Genomic DNA, 13,780 nt, shown 5'->3' on the forward strand with positions numbered 1-13,780 from the left:
TGGCTCATCCTCACCCTCATGAGGTGTGCCCTATATACCACCTTCAACTTTCAACTGTATCAGCCCCAAGCTCGCACACTAGGTTGAGGAGTTTACCCTTGAGCACCTCACACCACAGACCGTCCTCCATAACCTCCCTCCACTCTTCCTCACACTTGGCTTTAATCCCCTCCAAGAATATCTTTATCCTCCCAAAGATCAGCAGGTATTGAAATACAAACAAATCCCGGCAGCACATACATTTTAATCGCCTGCACTGACTTGCCAGCGACAAGGAAACTATCGCCAAATCTCCCTTCACCCTCCCCACCAAGCTAGTAATATTAAACCTATGGACCACCCCACCCCAGCCCTACGCCATCTGCACCACTTAACCCCCCCCCAAGGCCGGGACACCACAACGTATTTCCTTCTTTCCAGGTTTAATTTATACCCCGAAAGGGATCCAAACCTTCGGAGAAACTCCAATATACCCCCCCCCCCCATTCGACGTACTCTGATACATACAGTAATAGATCACCCATGTACAGAGACACCCTATATTCCACCCACACCCCCGAGCTCCTCAGCGTGATGGCCAAAGGCTCAATCTAAGTGTAAATAATAAAGCACATGGGACAACCCGCCAGGCCGTGTCCCCCCCCCCCCCCCCCCCCGGTACAGAGCAAATTTCCCCAAACTCGTATCGTTTGTGCGGACCATCGCCTCAGTTCCTTTGTATAATAGCCACACCCACTCCACAAACCTTGGCCCAAATCTCTCTAGCACCGCAATCAAATACCCCCACTCTACTCTATCAAATGTCTTTTCTGCATCTGACACAACCACCACCTCTGACTCCTTTCCCTTAGCCAGTGTCTTTCCCTCAGCCAGTGTCATTACTACAATTAGCACTGTCCTAATATTCGAGAATAGCTGCCTCCCTTTCACAAAACCTGTCTGGAACTCCCCTATCACCTTCGAGAGGCACCCTTCCAACCTAGCCACCAGAACCTTCACCAATGTCTTTCAGTTGCGATATAGGCCTGTACGACCCACACTCTCTAGTCGGGTCCTTAACCACCTTACAACAGCAAGGAAATTGAGGCCTGCCCCAAGTCTGTGGCAGCACCTCCTTCCCTATCCCCATCACCAGTGGCGCCAACTTGTCCTTGAATTGCTTATAGTACCCCAATGTATGTAGTTATTGATGTGACCTCCAAGCAGCTGATGGCGATCCAAGATCTACCATGTGATGCAACATCTCCAGCAGTTGGTAGTCAGTCGTACTAGAAGTAGCTCCAGGAGAAGTCATTAAATTCATTTATTTCACTATCATAGAGTCAAAAAACTAGATATTCTGGTGTGCATTAGTACTATAGCCAGAACACAGGATGTGAAATTTTCTTAGTACCTCTGGATTGAAAGAGGAAAGTACTTCCAGAATGGAATAATTGATGATGCAGGCACCATAAATATCTGTGCAATTTAATGTCAGCACAAATGCATATGTTTATTGCCTCTTAACTTCATTATTGGGCCACAGAAACCCAGGATCTGGAAGTTCAGCTGAGAACTGGTAAATTTCTGTTCATTACATTGCAGGATTGTCAGGTAACAGGAAAAATGAAAAAGGATGGCAAAAACGGATAAGAACCATGGATTAAAATTCTGCAAGTTTCAAATCCTTTCTCAATATTGCTTTTTATGGATGATTTACTTCTCATAGTGTGGGGCAAATTAAAGCTTTAAAAATGAAATTGGGATAATAAAATGATGTGTAACTTCAAAGTGGAGAGATAAGAAAATTGACACGTATTAATTCCAACTCGACAGGGTGGATTAATTCCAACTCGACAGGGTGGATAACCAAGTGAAAATTAGTATATTCATAGCACAATGACTGGGAAAAGTGAAACAGACACCACTACCATCAGCCACACCCAGCTGCAGAAAAGTCTCCCAAAAACAAGTTATTGCTTTTTTTTAAAAAAAAGCAGCTGGTTAAGATCAAAAGCGAATCAAGTGAATTTTGCCTTCGCTGAAATTGGGAGACAGTTTCCCAAATGTGGCCACATAACCCGTGCATGGTAATTATTTACTGGATTTGAACTATATAGTATTGGATGTTGTTTGGGGACAAAGGGATGCTTTACGAGTTCAGGGAACATAAGTAGTTTGAACCAAGGGGTGTAATACTGTGTTTATGTTGCAATGTATTATAGTCCTTGTAATGGAATGAATATTCTTAACTGTTCAATAATCTTTATTGTCACAAGTAGGCATACATTAACACTGCAATTTAGTGTGAAAAAGCCCCTAGTTGCCACATTCCGCCGCCTGTTCAGGTACACGGTGGGAGAATTCAGAATGTCCAATTTACCTAACAAGCACGTCTTGCGGGACTAGTGGGAGGAAACCGGAGCACCCGGAGGAAACCCACGCAGACACAGGGAGAATGTGCAGACTCCACACAGTGACCCAAGCCAAGAATCGAACCTGGGACCCTGGCGCTGTGAAGGCTATGAAGCAACTGTACTAACCACTGTACTGCCCACCTTCTGTGCTGCCCACCACACAACTGGCCTATTGAAAATAAACTGATGTTCAAGTTACACTTATGGGTTTTGGGATACTCAACTCACACTTGATATTGTTGCTCTTTTTAACTTTAGTCTATTTGCTCTGTTTAGGTCACCTTTGCTCATGAGTCGCCAGGTATCTTTATGATACCGCCACGTGGTTCAAGTTCAGGTTATGATTAATAACACAGCACACCGCTTAGTAAGGATTAAAACAACGGTCATTTATTATATACAAGTAATATTAATACCCTAATACTACTTTCTATATAATAAACCTATCACTACTGGCCAATACTTAACTTAGGAAGAGCCCACCAGGTCAGGGAAATGAATGGCTTGTCCAATCAAATCTGGCCCGCGGGATTCAAAAGGCTGCTACAGGTCGGTGGCTAGGTGTCTCTACCGGATAGCGATCGCTGGATTCAAACTTACTATACACGGTGGCTGGTCTTGCGAAGGTCTTGAGCAGGCGAAGATGATAGAGAGAGAGATCTGAACTTGGACCTTCACTTTTATAGGGCCCAGGGGCTTCCCGCCTCCCGGGGCGGCCCTTGACCCGGAGTCCCAAGTGATTGGATCTGTCCCCAATCTCTGGGGTTGATGTGTCCAATGGTGAGGCGATTCCTCGATCGGGGGGTGGTCGCGCACCTGTCTTTGTTTCGGCCACTGCAGGCGCCGACAGGTCTGGCCCGGTATTCAATTGCTAATATGTTGCAATTGTTCCCGGGGATAGCCGATTTAACTGTGGATGTCTGAATAGATTGGCTGCAAACAATCCTGAATGCAACTGCGAATACCTGGGTTGATGGGCTGTTGATAGCCATGAGTATCGATCTGGGCTACCTTCCCAGAGCCGAATATGCAAAACTGTCTGCAGCTGCCTGCTTGTGTCTTCTTGGCTGCTTTTCCCAGCAGTCTTTCGGGTTAGCCGTTTTAAACTGGGTTTTGGCCAGATTAATCGGAAGGCAGCCATTTTACATGGCTACATTCCCGCCTTGTGATCCTAACGCGAAGCGTGAAGGATCACATAAATTTTGTCCTCTTCGTTTCCCGACTGGGGGGGGGGAGCACCTCCCACATGGCCACTACTCTGACCCTAGCTATGCACCAAAAATTTACCTAAACAATTCTTGAGGGCGCTATGTCAGGCAGGGGCATGTGTCTGGAAAAAAATAAACTGGGAACCTCTAATTTTACCTAAACAATTCTTCAAGTATTATACAATCTTATCTCTCTAAACATACAGTAACAATTACAACATTTAATATATTCTTTCCTGGCTTGGCAGTCAAGCTCAGGATCATACGTTTCCATATATTCTCTTTTTATTTACAGGAAAAACCGCCAGTGCATGTTTTATTATTCAGTGAAGTGTTAACAGTAAAGAGGTTTGGAGTGATGGGGTCCGCGTTCCCGCGCAACAAAAAGTCCATACAAGCATGTTGAGCACGAAGAAAGGAGTCCTCATGGCTGTCTTCTTTCTTTCCTTTTCCTGTTTTTGCTGGTTTTCTCCGGACTTGGAGCTTCTGGAGTTCTGTAAGACAAGCGTAGTGTGTGTAAATACTTCGGTTTAATATCTGGTGTGTTAGTGTGTCTGTCCTTCTTGGGGCCAATTAAACCCTTATAATTGGTCACAGTATGTGACTCTCCCCTCATTTTTTTTTTCAAAACAAATGTTTGGACACGGCACACTTCCCAATGGTGGACCAGTGCTAGGTTTATCATCCAAATGCTCCAGGATGTAAATAGCATGTGGCAGCAACCCAAAGGTTGCCTAAATAAAATAAAACGGTTTTTGAAAGAAAAGTTCGAATGAGGTGCGTGTGGGCCTCGACGGGTACAATTTGGGTGGAGTCCCCGGGTAGGACGGCTACCAATACCGTATCTTCCCTACCCGAGCTTTTTTGACCAACGGGGGCGGGGGGGGCGGGGTCCCAGACAGGGCGGGTCTCACGCCGTTTCTCCACTGCCTGAGCGACCAAAGAACGGACAAAAATGTAGTCGTCATGGTGGGGTTACTGTTCTGATTCTACCATCAAATCAGAAGAGTAGCTACGATCGGGTGTCTGAGGCAAGTCCTCAGAGGTATCGGCCGAATGGGCACGTGGCCGCGGTGGGGGTCAGTGGGAAAGTTAAAAGTTCAGGTGAATGGGTGTGGGGCGGTGAGAGAATTCTCCTGTAGGACGAACAACATTTAACAAACAGACAGACAACATAAAACATTTTGCAGGTTCCATCAGAAAGGACAACACTTTTCACCAAGTGTCTCCTTTAAATCATCATGTGGACACCTCAGTTCTCGGTCGCTACGGGCTCTGCCTTTTTCTTATCGAGAGCGCCGGTCTGTTGGGCACTCTGTGGTTTCTTAGGGCCATTGCATTCTCTAGCAAAATGTCCCACTTGTCCGCAATTGTAGCACTCTTGCGGTTTGGCTGGGGGGCTGTTCTTTCCCTCATTTACCCAGGCGGGGTTGTGGAGAGTGGTTCTTACTGCCTGCACATCTGCGGCGGCTTGGTTTTCCTCAGGGGTTCTAGTGGCTGATTTACCGTGAGCCGCTTGTTCCCAAACGCGGGACAATCTCTTGACCACCCACTTCTCATTATGAGCCTCCTCCGAGGGGTCATAATTGCTACAGGCATTCTGTCCTGCTTCCGTGGCATGGGAGATAAGGGTGCGGGTCCACTTGGCCATATTGTCTGGGGACAAATGGGCACGACTTTTTCTGTCTGCACTTATTTAGGCCATCTACAGGGTCGCCCCGGTTGTACCCGATCACATCCAGGATCGCGGTATGCATTTCTGCAAGGGTGCCTCCTCCGACATTCTGTGGGTCGGGAAGGGCTGCTGCGACCGATGGGTCTAAGCTGAGGACCGTGAGCCTTACCTGCTCTTTCTCATCCAGGCCGTACAAGGTCGCCTGGTGTTTGACGGTGGCAAAGAAATGGTATGGGTCTGAAGCGGGGAGGAATGGTGTGATTTTGGCACAAGCGTCCCGTAATTGGGTCACTGTGAGGGGGGTGGAATATAAGACTTCTGCCTCGTCTGCTGTGGCGGTGCGGTGGGTTGTTACAGGGCTCATGGGAGCCTGTATTATCTGTTGTGTGGGGGGTGGGGGTGCTTTCCTCCTTTGGGGTTTTCCCTGCGCATATGCTCCCTGAACATATCTCTGCGCTGTCTCTTGCAATTCTTCCCAATCAGGGCCGTCTTCCTGTTCTAAACTTTCCCCAAAGGTTTCTTGAAATCCCTTTTGGACAGAAAGCAGTGCTTTCAAGTCTGCAACCTGCTTTCGGCACTTTGCATGGTCTAAAGTACTATGCCTTTGTTCTGTTGTTGTGGCATGGAGCGCTCTCAAGGCTGCCTTGAGATCACTGCATTGTTTCTGGAGCTTCTCTAACTGGTTTTCTGTTTCTTTCTTTACCAGGACTGCACGCTGCAGGTCCTGATAAGCCTTCTCATATTGTGACTGGGAACTACTCAAGTGCGGCAGACAAGATTGGTGACCCCGTTTGGCATCAGCCACCTCTTGGTCCTTTGCTGTTAAATTCCCTTTCAATTCCAGGTTCTCTTTCTCAATTTTGCACATATCGGTTTTACTTATCGGATGTATGCCTTCTATTTCCTTGCGGAGCGTCCTGCCGACCTCCTCTGTGCCTCGCAATTGTGCCAGACAGGACACAATTGCCATCGGCTTGCGCGCTTTTGCTAAACTCTTTCTGTGAATCTCACTCAGGTTCTCCCACCAAGTATGCCCTATACCTCCAGGACCTGAGTCATAGTTATTGCAGAAATCCTTCCACATGGGCCATCCTTTGCCCTGCAGAATTTTGCGGATTTCCACTTCCCAAACAGGACACTGTCCCGTTCCTACGCTGCTGACTGGTGCGACAGCAAAATCTTCGGGGTTCATGAGGCGCTGCATTGCTTGCATTGCCTGCATGGCTCTCTCTTATCTGCTCGTTACGTTCGAATTTGGAACAGGGGGCTAAGGTGGTGTGGTAGATGCGGGTACGGCTTGTGCTAATTTCCGAAATACCAACTGCCGATAGTTTTGACGCAACAAAAAATTTATCAGTTTTGCCTTATAACCCTGTTAGTTACGCATGCAGATACACACTTCCGAATTGTGAATTATTAACCAGAACTGCTTGAACATTTGTGGTTTTTTTTTTTTTTTTTGTTTCCGATTGGATTCTAATTCAAAATGTTGGGGTTCTCCCGGAGTGGTTTTCCACTTCTATGTCGGGTCCCACCAGAGTCACCAATAATGTTGCTCTTTTTAACTTTAGTCTATTTGCTCTGTTTAGGTCACCTTTGCTCATGAGTCGCCAGGTATCTTTATGATACCGCCACGTGGTTCAAGTTCAGGTTATGATTAATAACACAGCACACCGCTTAGTAAGGATTAAAACAACGGTCATTTATTATATACAACAAGCAATATTAATACCCTAATACTACTTTCTATACAATAAACCTATCACTACTGGCCAATACTTAACTTAGGAAGAGCCCACCAGGTCAGGGAAACGAATGGCTTGTCCAATCAAATCTGGCCCGCGGGATTCAAAAGGCTGCTACAGGTCGGTGGCTAGGTGTCTCTACCGGATAGCGATCGCTGGATTCAAACTTACTATACACGGTGGCTGGTCTTGCGAAGGTCTCGAGCAGGCGAAGATGATAGAGAGAGAGATCTGAACTTGGACCTTCACTTTTATAGGGCCGAGGGGCTTCCCGCCTCCTGGGACGGCCCTTGACCCTGAGTCCCAAGTGATTGGATCTGTCCCCAATTTCTGGGGTTGATGTGTCCAATGGTGAGGCGATTCCTCGATCGGGGGGTGGTCGCTCACCTGTCTTTGTTTCGGCCACTGCAGGCGCCGACAGGTCTGGCCCGGTATTCAATTGCTAATATGTTGCAATTGTTCCCGGGGATAGCCGATTTAACTGTGGATGTCTGAATACATTGGCTGCAAACAATCCTGAATGCAACTGCGAATACCTGGGTTGATGGGCTGTTGATAGCCCTGAGTATCGATCTGAGCTACCTTCCCAGAGACGAATATGCAAAACTGTCTGCAGCTGCCTGCTTGTGTTTTCTTGGCTGCTTTTCCCAGCAGTCTTTCGGGTTAGCTGTTTTAAACTGGGTTTTGGCCAGATTAATCGGAACGCAGCCATTTTACATGGCTACAATATTAGTCGGGTTCTTGACTGTATTCTGGGTATTTATTTTAAAAAGATGCTTCTTCACTCGTGATGTTTCTTCACGCTGACTGCAGGAGGGTGCTGCGTCAGAGGAGTGTGCTGCGTCAGAGGAGGGTGCTGCGTCAGAGGAGGGTGCTGCGTCAGACGAGGGTGCATCGTCAGAGGAGGGTGGTGCGTTCGAGGTGGGTGGTGCGTTAGTGGAGGGTGCTGCGTCAGAGGAGGGTGCTATATTAGAGGATGGTGCTGCGTTAGAGGTGAGTGCTGTGTGAGAGGAGTGTGCTGCGTTAGAGGAGGGTGCTGCATTAGAGGAGGGTACTGCGTTTGAGGAGGGTGCCAGTGTTAGAGGGTGCACTATTAGAGGGGAGCACTGCGTTAGAGGAGGGTGCTGTGTATGAGGGTGCTGCCTTTGAAGAGGGTGCTGTGTTAGAGGAGGGTGCCACATTCAAGGAGGGAGCTGTGTTTGAGGGTACTGTGTTAGAGGGAGCTCTGTTAGAGGAGGGTGCTGCATTAGAGGGTGCTGTGTTAAAGGAGGGTGCCGCGTTAGAGGAGGGTGCTGCGTTAGAGGAGGGTGCTGCGTTAGTGGAGGGTGCTGCATTATAGGAGGGTGCTGCGTTAGAGGAGGGTGCTGCGTTAGAGGAGGGTGCAGCGTTAGAGGAGAGTGCTGCGTTAGAGGAGAGTGCTGCGTTAGAAGAAAGTGCTGCGTGAGAGGAGGGTGCTGCGTTAGAGGAGGGTGATGCGTTAGAGGAGGGTGCTGCGTTAGAGGGTGCTGCGTTAGAGGAGGGTGCTGCGTTAGAGGAGGGTGCTGCGTTAGAGGAGGGTGCTGCGTTAGAGGAGAGTGCTGCGTTAGAAGAGGGTGCTGCGTTAGAGGAGGGTGCTGCGTTAGAGGGAATAGCTGTATTAGAGGGGAGCGCTGCCTTTGAGGAGGGTGCTGCGTCAGAGGAGGATGCTGCGTCAGAGGAGGATGCTGCGTCAGAGGAGGGTGCTGCGTCAGAGGAGGGTGCTGCGTCAGATGAGGGTGCTGCGTCAGAGGAGGGTGCTGCGTCAGAGGAGGGTGCTGCGTCATAGGAGGGTGCTGCGTCAGAGGAGGGTGCTGCGTCAGAGGAGGGTGCTGCGTCAGAGGAGGGTGGTGCGTTCGAGGTGGGTGGTGCGTTAGTGGAGGGTGCTGCGTCAGAGGAGGGTGCTATATTAGAGGATGGTGCTGCGTTAGAGGTGGGTGCTGTGTGAGAGGAGTGTGCTGCGTTAGAGGAGGGTGCTGCATTAGAGGAGGGTGCTGCGTTTGAGGAGGGTGCCAGTGTTAGAGGGTGCACTATTAGAGGGGAGCACTGCGTTAGAGGAGGGTGCTGTGTATGAGGGTGCTGCCTTTGAAGAGGGTGCTGTGTTAGAGGAGGGTGCCACATTCAAGGAGGGAGCTATATTTGAGTAGGGTACTGTGTTAGAGGGAGCTCTGTTAGAGGAGGGTGCTGCATTAGAGGGTGCTGAGTTAAAGGAGGGTGCCGCGTTAGAGGAGGGTGCTGCGTTAGAGGAGGGTGCTGCGTTAGTGGAGGGTGCTGCATTAGAGCAGGGTGCTGCGTTAGAGGAGGGTGCTGCGTTAGAAGAGGGTGCTGCGTTAGGGAAGGGTGCAGCGTTAGAGGAGAGTGCTGCGTTAGAGGAGAGTGCTGCGTTCGAGGAGAGTGCTGCGTTAGAGGAGGGTGCTGCGTTAGAGGAGGGTGCTGCGTTAGAGGAGGGTGCTGCGTTAGAGGGTGCTGCGTTAGAGGAGGGTGCTGCGTTAGAGGAGGGTGCTGTGTTAGAGGAGGGTGCTGCGTTAGAGGAGAGTGCTGCGTTAGAGGAGGGTGCTGCGTTAGAGGAGGGTGCTGCGTTAGCGGGAATAGCTGTATTAGAGGGGAGCGCTGCCTTTGAGGAGGGTGCTGCGTCAGAGGAGGATGCTGCGTCAGAGGAGGATGCTGCGTCAGAGAAGGGTGCAGCGTCAGAAGAGGGTGCTGCGTCAGATGAGGGTGCTGCGTCAGAGGAGGGTGCTGCGTCAGAGGAGCGTGCTGCGTCAGAGGAGGGTCCTGCGTCAGAGGAGGGTGCTGCGTCAGAGGAGGGTGGTGCGTTCGAGGTGGGTGGTGCGTTAGTGGAGGGTGCTGCGTCAGAGGAGGGTGCTATATTAGAGGATGGTGCTGCGTTAGAGGTGGGTGCTGTGTGAGAGGAGTGTGCTGCGTTAGAGGAGGGTGCTGCATTAGAGGAGGGTGCTGCGTTTGAGGAGGGTGCCAGTCTTAGAGGGTGCACAATTAGAGGGGAGCACTGCGTTAGAGGAGGGTGCTGTGTATGAGGGTGCTGCCTTTGAAGAGCGTGCTGTGTTAGAGGAGGGTGCCACATTCAAGGAGGGAGCTGTATTTGAGTAGGGTACTGTGTTAGAGGGAGCTCTGTTAGAGGAGGGTGCTGCATTAGAGGGTGCTGAGTTAAAGGAGGGTGCTGTGTTAGAGGAGGGTGCTGCGTTAGAGGAGGGTGCTGCGTTAGAGGAGGGTGCAGCGTTAGAGGAGGGTGCAGCGTTAGAGGAGGGTGCAGCGTTAGAGGAGAGTGCTGCATGAGAGGAGAGTGCTGCGTTAGAGGAGGGTGCTGTGTTAGAGGAGGGTGCTGCGTTAGAGGAGGGTGCTGCGTTAGAGGAGGGTGCTGCGTTAAAGGAGGGTGCTGCGTTAGAGGAGGGTGCTGCGTTAGAGGAGGGTGCTGCGTTAGAGGAGGGTGCTGCGCTAGAGGAGGGTGCAGCGTTAGAGGAGAGTGCTGCGTTAGAGGAGAGTGCTGCGTTAGAGGTGAGTGCTGCATTAGAGGAGGGTGCTGCTTTAGAGGAGGGTGCTGCTTTAGAGGAGGGTGCTGCGTTAGAGGAGGGTGCTGCGTTAAAGGAGGGTGCTGCATTAGAGGAGGGTGCTGTGTTAGAGGAGGGTGCTGCGTTAGAGGAGGGTGCTGCATTAGAGCAGGGTGCTGTGTTAGAGGGAATAGCTGTATTAGAGGGGAGCGCTGCCTTTGAGGAGGGTGCTGCGTCAGAGGAGGATGCTGCGTCAGAGGAGGGTTGCTGTGTTAGAGGAGGACGCTATATTCGAGGAGGGTGCTGCGTTAGAGAAGGGTGCTGCGTCAGAGGAAGGTGCTGAGTCAGAGGAGGGTGCTGCGTCAGAGGAGGATGCTGCGTCAGAGGAGGGTTGCTGTGTTAGAGGAGGACGCTATATTCGAGGAGGGTGCTGCGTCAGAGGAAGGTGCTGCGTCAGAGGAGGGTGCTGCGTCAGAGGAGGGTGCTGCGTCAGAGGAGGGTGCTGCGTCAGAGGAGGGTGCTGCGTAAGAGGAGGGTGCTGCGTCAGAGGAGGGTGCTGCGTCAGAGGAGGGGGCTGCGTCAGAGGGGGGTGCTGCTTCAGAGGAGGGTGCTGCATGAGAGGAGGGAGCTTCTTGAGAGGAGGGTGCTGCGTGAGAGGAGGGTGCTGCGTGAGAGGAGGGTGCTGCATTAGAGGAGGGTGCTGCCTTTGAGGAGGGTGTAGTGTTAGAGGGTGCTGTCTAAGAGGGGAGCACTGCATTAGAGGAGGGTGCTGTTTTTGAGGGTGCTGCCTTTGAAGAGGGTGCTGTGTTAGAGGAGGGTGCCACGTTCGATGAGGGTGCTGTGTCAGAGGAGGCTGCTGTGTTAGAGGAGGGTACTGTGTTAGAGGGTGCTGTGTTAGAGGACGGTGCTGCGTTGGAGGAGAGTGCTGCGTTGGAGGAGGGTGCTGTGGTAGAGGAGGGTGCTGTGGTAGAGGAGGGTGCTGTGGTAGAGGAGGGTGCTGCGTTAGAGGAGGGTGCTGTGTGAGAGGGGACTGCTGTATTAGATGGGAGTGCTGCCTTTGAGGAGGGTGCTATGTCTGATGAGTGTGCTGCGTCAGAGGAGGGTGCTGCGACAGAGGAGGGTGCTGCGACAGAGGAGGGTGCTGTGTCAGAGGAGGGTGCTGCTTCAGACGAGGGTGCTGCATCAGACGAGGGTGCTGCGTCAGAGGAGGGTGCTGCGTCAGAGGAGGGTGCTGCGTAAGAGGAGGGTTGCTGTGTTAGAGGAGGGTGCTGCGTAAGAGGAGGGTGCTGCGTAAGAGGAGGGTGCTGTGTTAGAGGAGAGTGCTGCGTTAGAGGAGAGTACTGTGTTAGAGTAGGGTGCTGCGTTAGAGGGTGCTGCGTTAAAGGAAGGTGCTGTGTTAGAGGAGGTTCCTGTGTTAGAGGAGGGTGCTGTGTTAGAGGAGGGTGCTGGGTCAGAGGAGGGTGCTGCGTCAGAGGAGGGTGCTGTGTCAGAGGAGGGTGCTGCGTCAGAGGAGGGTGCTGCGTCAGAGGAGGGTGCTTCGTTAGAGGAGGGTGCTGTGTCAGAGGCGGGTGCTGCGTCAGAGGAGGGTGCTGCGTCAGAGGAGGGTGCTGCGTCAGAGCAGGGTGTTGCGTCAGAGGAAGGTGCTGCGTCAGAGGAGGGTGCTGTGTTAGAGGAGGGTGCTGTGTTAGAGGAGGGTGCTGTATACGAGGAGGGTGCTGCGTTAGAGGAGGGTGCTGCGTTAGAGGAGGGTGCTGTGTTAGTGGAGAGTGCTGTGTTAGAGGAGAGTGCTGTGTTAGAGTAGGGTGCTGCGTTAGAGAGTGCTGCGTTAAAGGAAGGTGCTGTGTTAGAGGAGGTTCCAGTGTTAGAGGAGGGTGCTGTGTCAGAGGATGGTGCTGTGTTAGAGGAGGGTGCTATATTATAGGCGGGTGCAGTATTAGAGGAGGGTGCTGTATTAGAGGAGGGTGCTGCGTCAGAGGAGGGTGCTGCGTCAGAGGAGGGTGCTGCGTCAGAGGAGGGTGCTGCGTCAGAGGAGGGTGCTATATTAGAAGAGGGTGGTGCGTCAGAGCAGGGTGCTGCATCAGTGCAGGGTGCTGCATCAGAGGAGGGTGGTGTATTAGAGGAGGGTGCTTTATTAGAAGAGGGTGGTGCGTTAGAGGAGGGTGCTGCGTCAGTGGAGGGTGCTATATTAGAGGATGGTGCTGCGTCAGTGGAGGGTGCTACGTCAGAGGAGGGTGCTGCGTCAGAGGAGGGTGCTGCGTCAGAGAAGGGTGCTGCATGAGAGGAGGGTGCTGCATGAGAGGAGGGTGCTGCGTGAGAGGAGGGTGCTGCATTAGAGGAGAGTGCTGCCTTTGAGGAGGGTGCAGTGTTAGAGGGAGCTGGAAAAGAGGGGAGCACTGCATTAGAGGAGGGTGCTGTTTTTGCGGGTGCTGCCTTTGAAGAGGGTGCTGTGTTAGAGGAGGGTGCCACGTTCGAGGAGGGTGCTGTGTGAGAGGAGGCTGCTGTGTTAGAGGAGGGTACTGTGTTAGAGGGTGCTGTGTTAGAGGAGGGTGCTGCATTAGAGGGTGCTGTGTTAAAGGAGGGTGCTGCATTAGAGGAGGGTGCTGCGTTGGAGGAGGGTGCTGCGTTAGAGGAGGGTGCTGCGGTAGAGGAGGGTGCTGCGGTAGAGGAGTGTGCTGTGGTAGAGGAGGGTGCTGTGGTAGAGGAGGGTGCTGTGGTAGAGAGGGTGCTGCGTTAGAGGAGGGTGCTGTGTGAGAGGGGATTGCTGTATTAGATGGGAGTGCTGCCTTTGAGGAGGGTGCTGTGTCTGATGAGTGTGCTGAGTCAGAGGAGGGTGCTGCGTCAGAGGAGGGTGCTGCGTCAGAGGAGGGTGCTGTGACAGAGGAGGGTGCTGCGACAGAGGAGGGTGCTGCGACCGAGGAGGGTGCTGTGTCAGAGGAGGGTGCTGCTGCAGACGAGGGTGCTGTGTTGGAGGAGGGTGCTATATACGAGGAGGGTGTTGCGTTAGAGGATGATGCTGCGTTAGAGGAGAGTGCTGTGTTAGAGGAGAGTACTGTGTTAGAGTAGGGTGCTGCGTTAGAGGGTGCTGATTTAAAGGAAGGTGCTGTGTTAGAGGAGGTTCCTGTGTTAGAGGAGGGTGCTGTGTTAGAGGAGGGTGCTGGGTCAGAGGAGCGTGCTGCGTCAGAGGAGGGTGCTGAGTCAGAGGAGGGTGCTGTGTCAGAGGAGGGTGCTTCGTTAGAGG

The 13,780-nt window shown here is 51.9% G+C and overlaps 1 protein-coding gene across 1 annotated transcript in view; it reads right to left on the minus strand.

Moving 5' to 3' along the window:
- Positions 1 to 13,780, minus strand: part of LOC140407032 (uncharacterized) — a 64,240-nt gene that overhangs the window by 12,839 nt on the left and 37,621 nt on the right. The window contains 4 exon segments of the mRNA XM_072494815.1: positions 8,552 to 8,925; positions 9,323 to 9,987; positions 10,166 to 10,809; positions 10,995 to 11,246. Coding sequence (XP_072350916.1) covers positions 8,552 to 8,925; positions 9,323 to 9,987; positions 10,166 to 10,809; positions 10,995 to 11,246 — 1,935 coding nt within the window.

The sequence above is a fragment of the Scyliorhinus torazame genome, chromosome 2, assembly GCF_047496885.1.
Source record: "Scyliorhinus torazame isolate Kashiwa2021f chromosome 2, sScyTor2.1, whole genome shotgun sequence".
Classification (NCBI taxonomy): domain Eukaryota; kingdom Metazoa; phylum Chordata; class Chondrichthyes; order Carcharhiniformes; family Scyliorhinidae; genus Scyliorhinus; species Scyliorhinus torazame.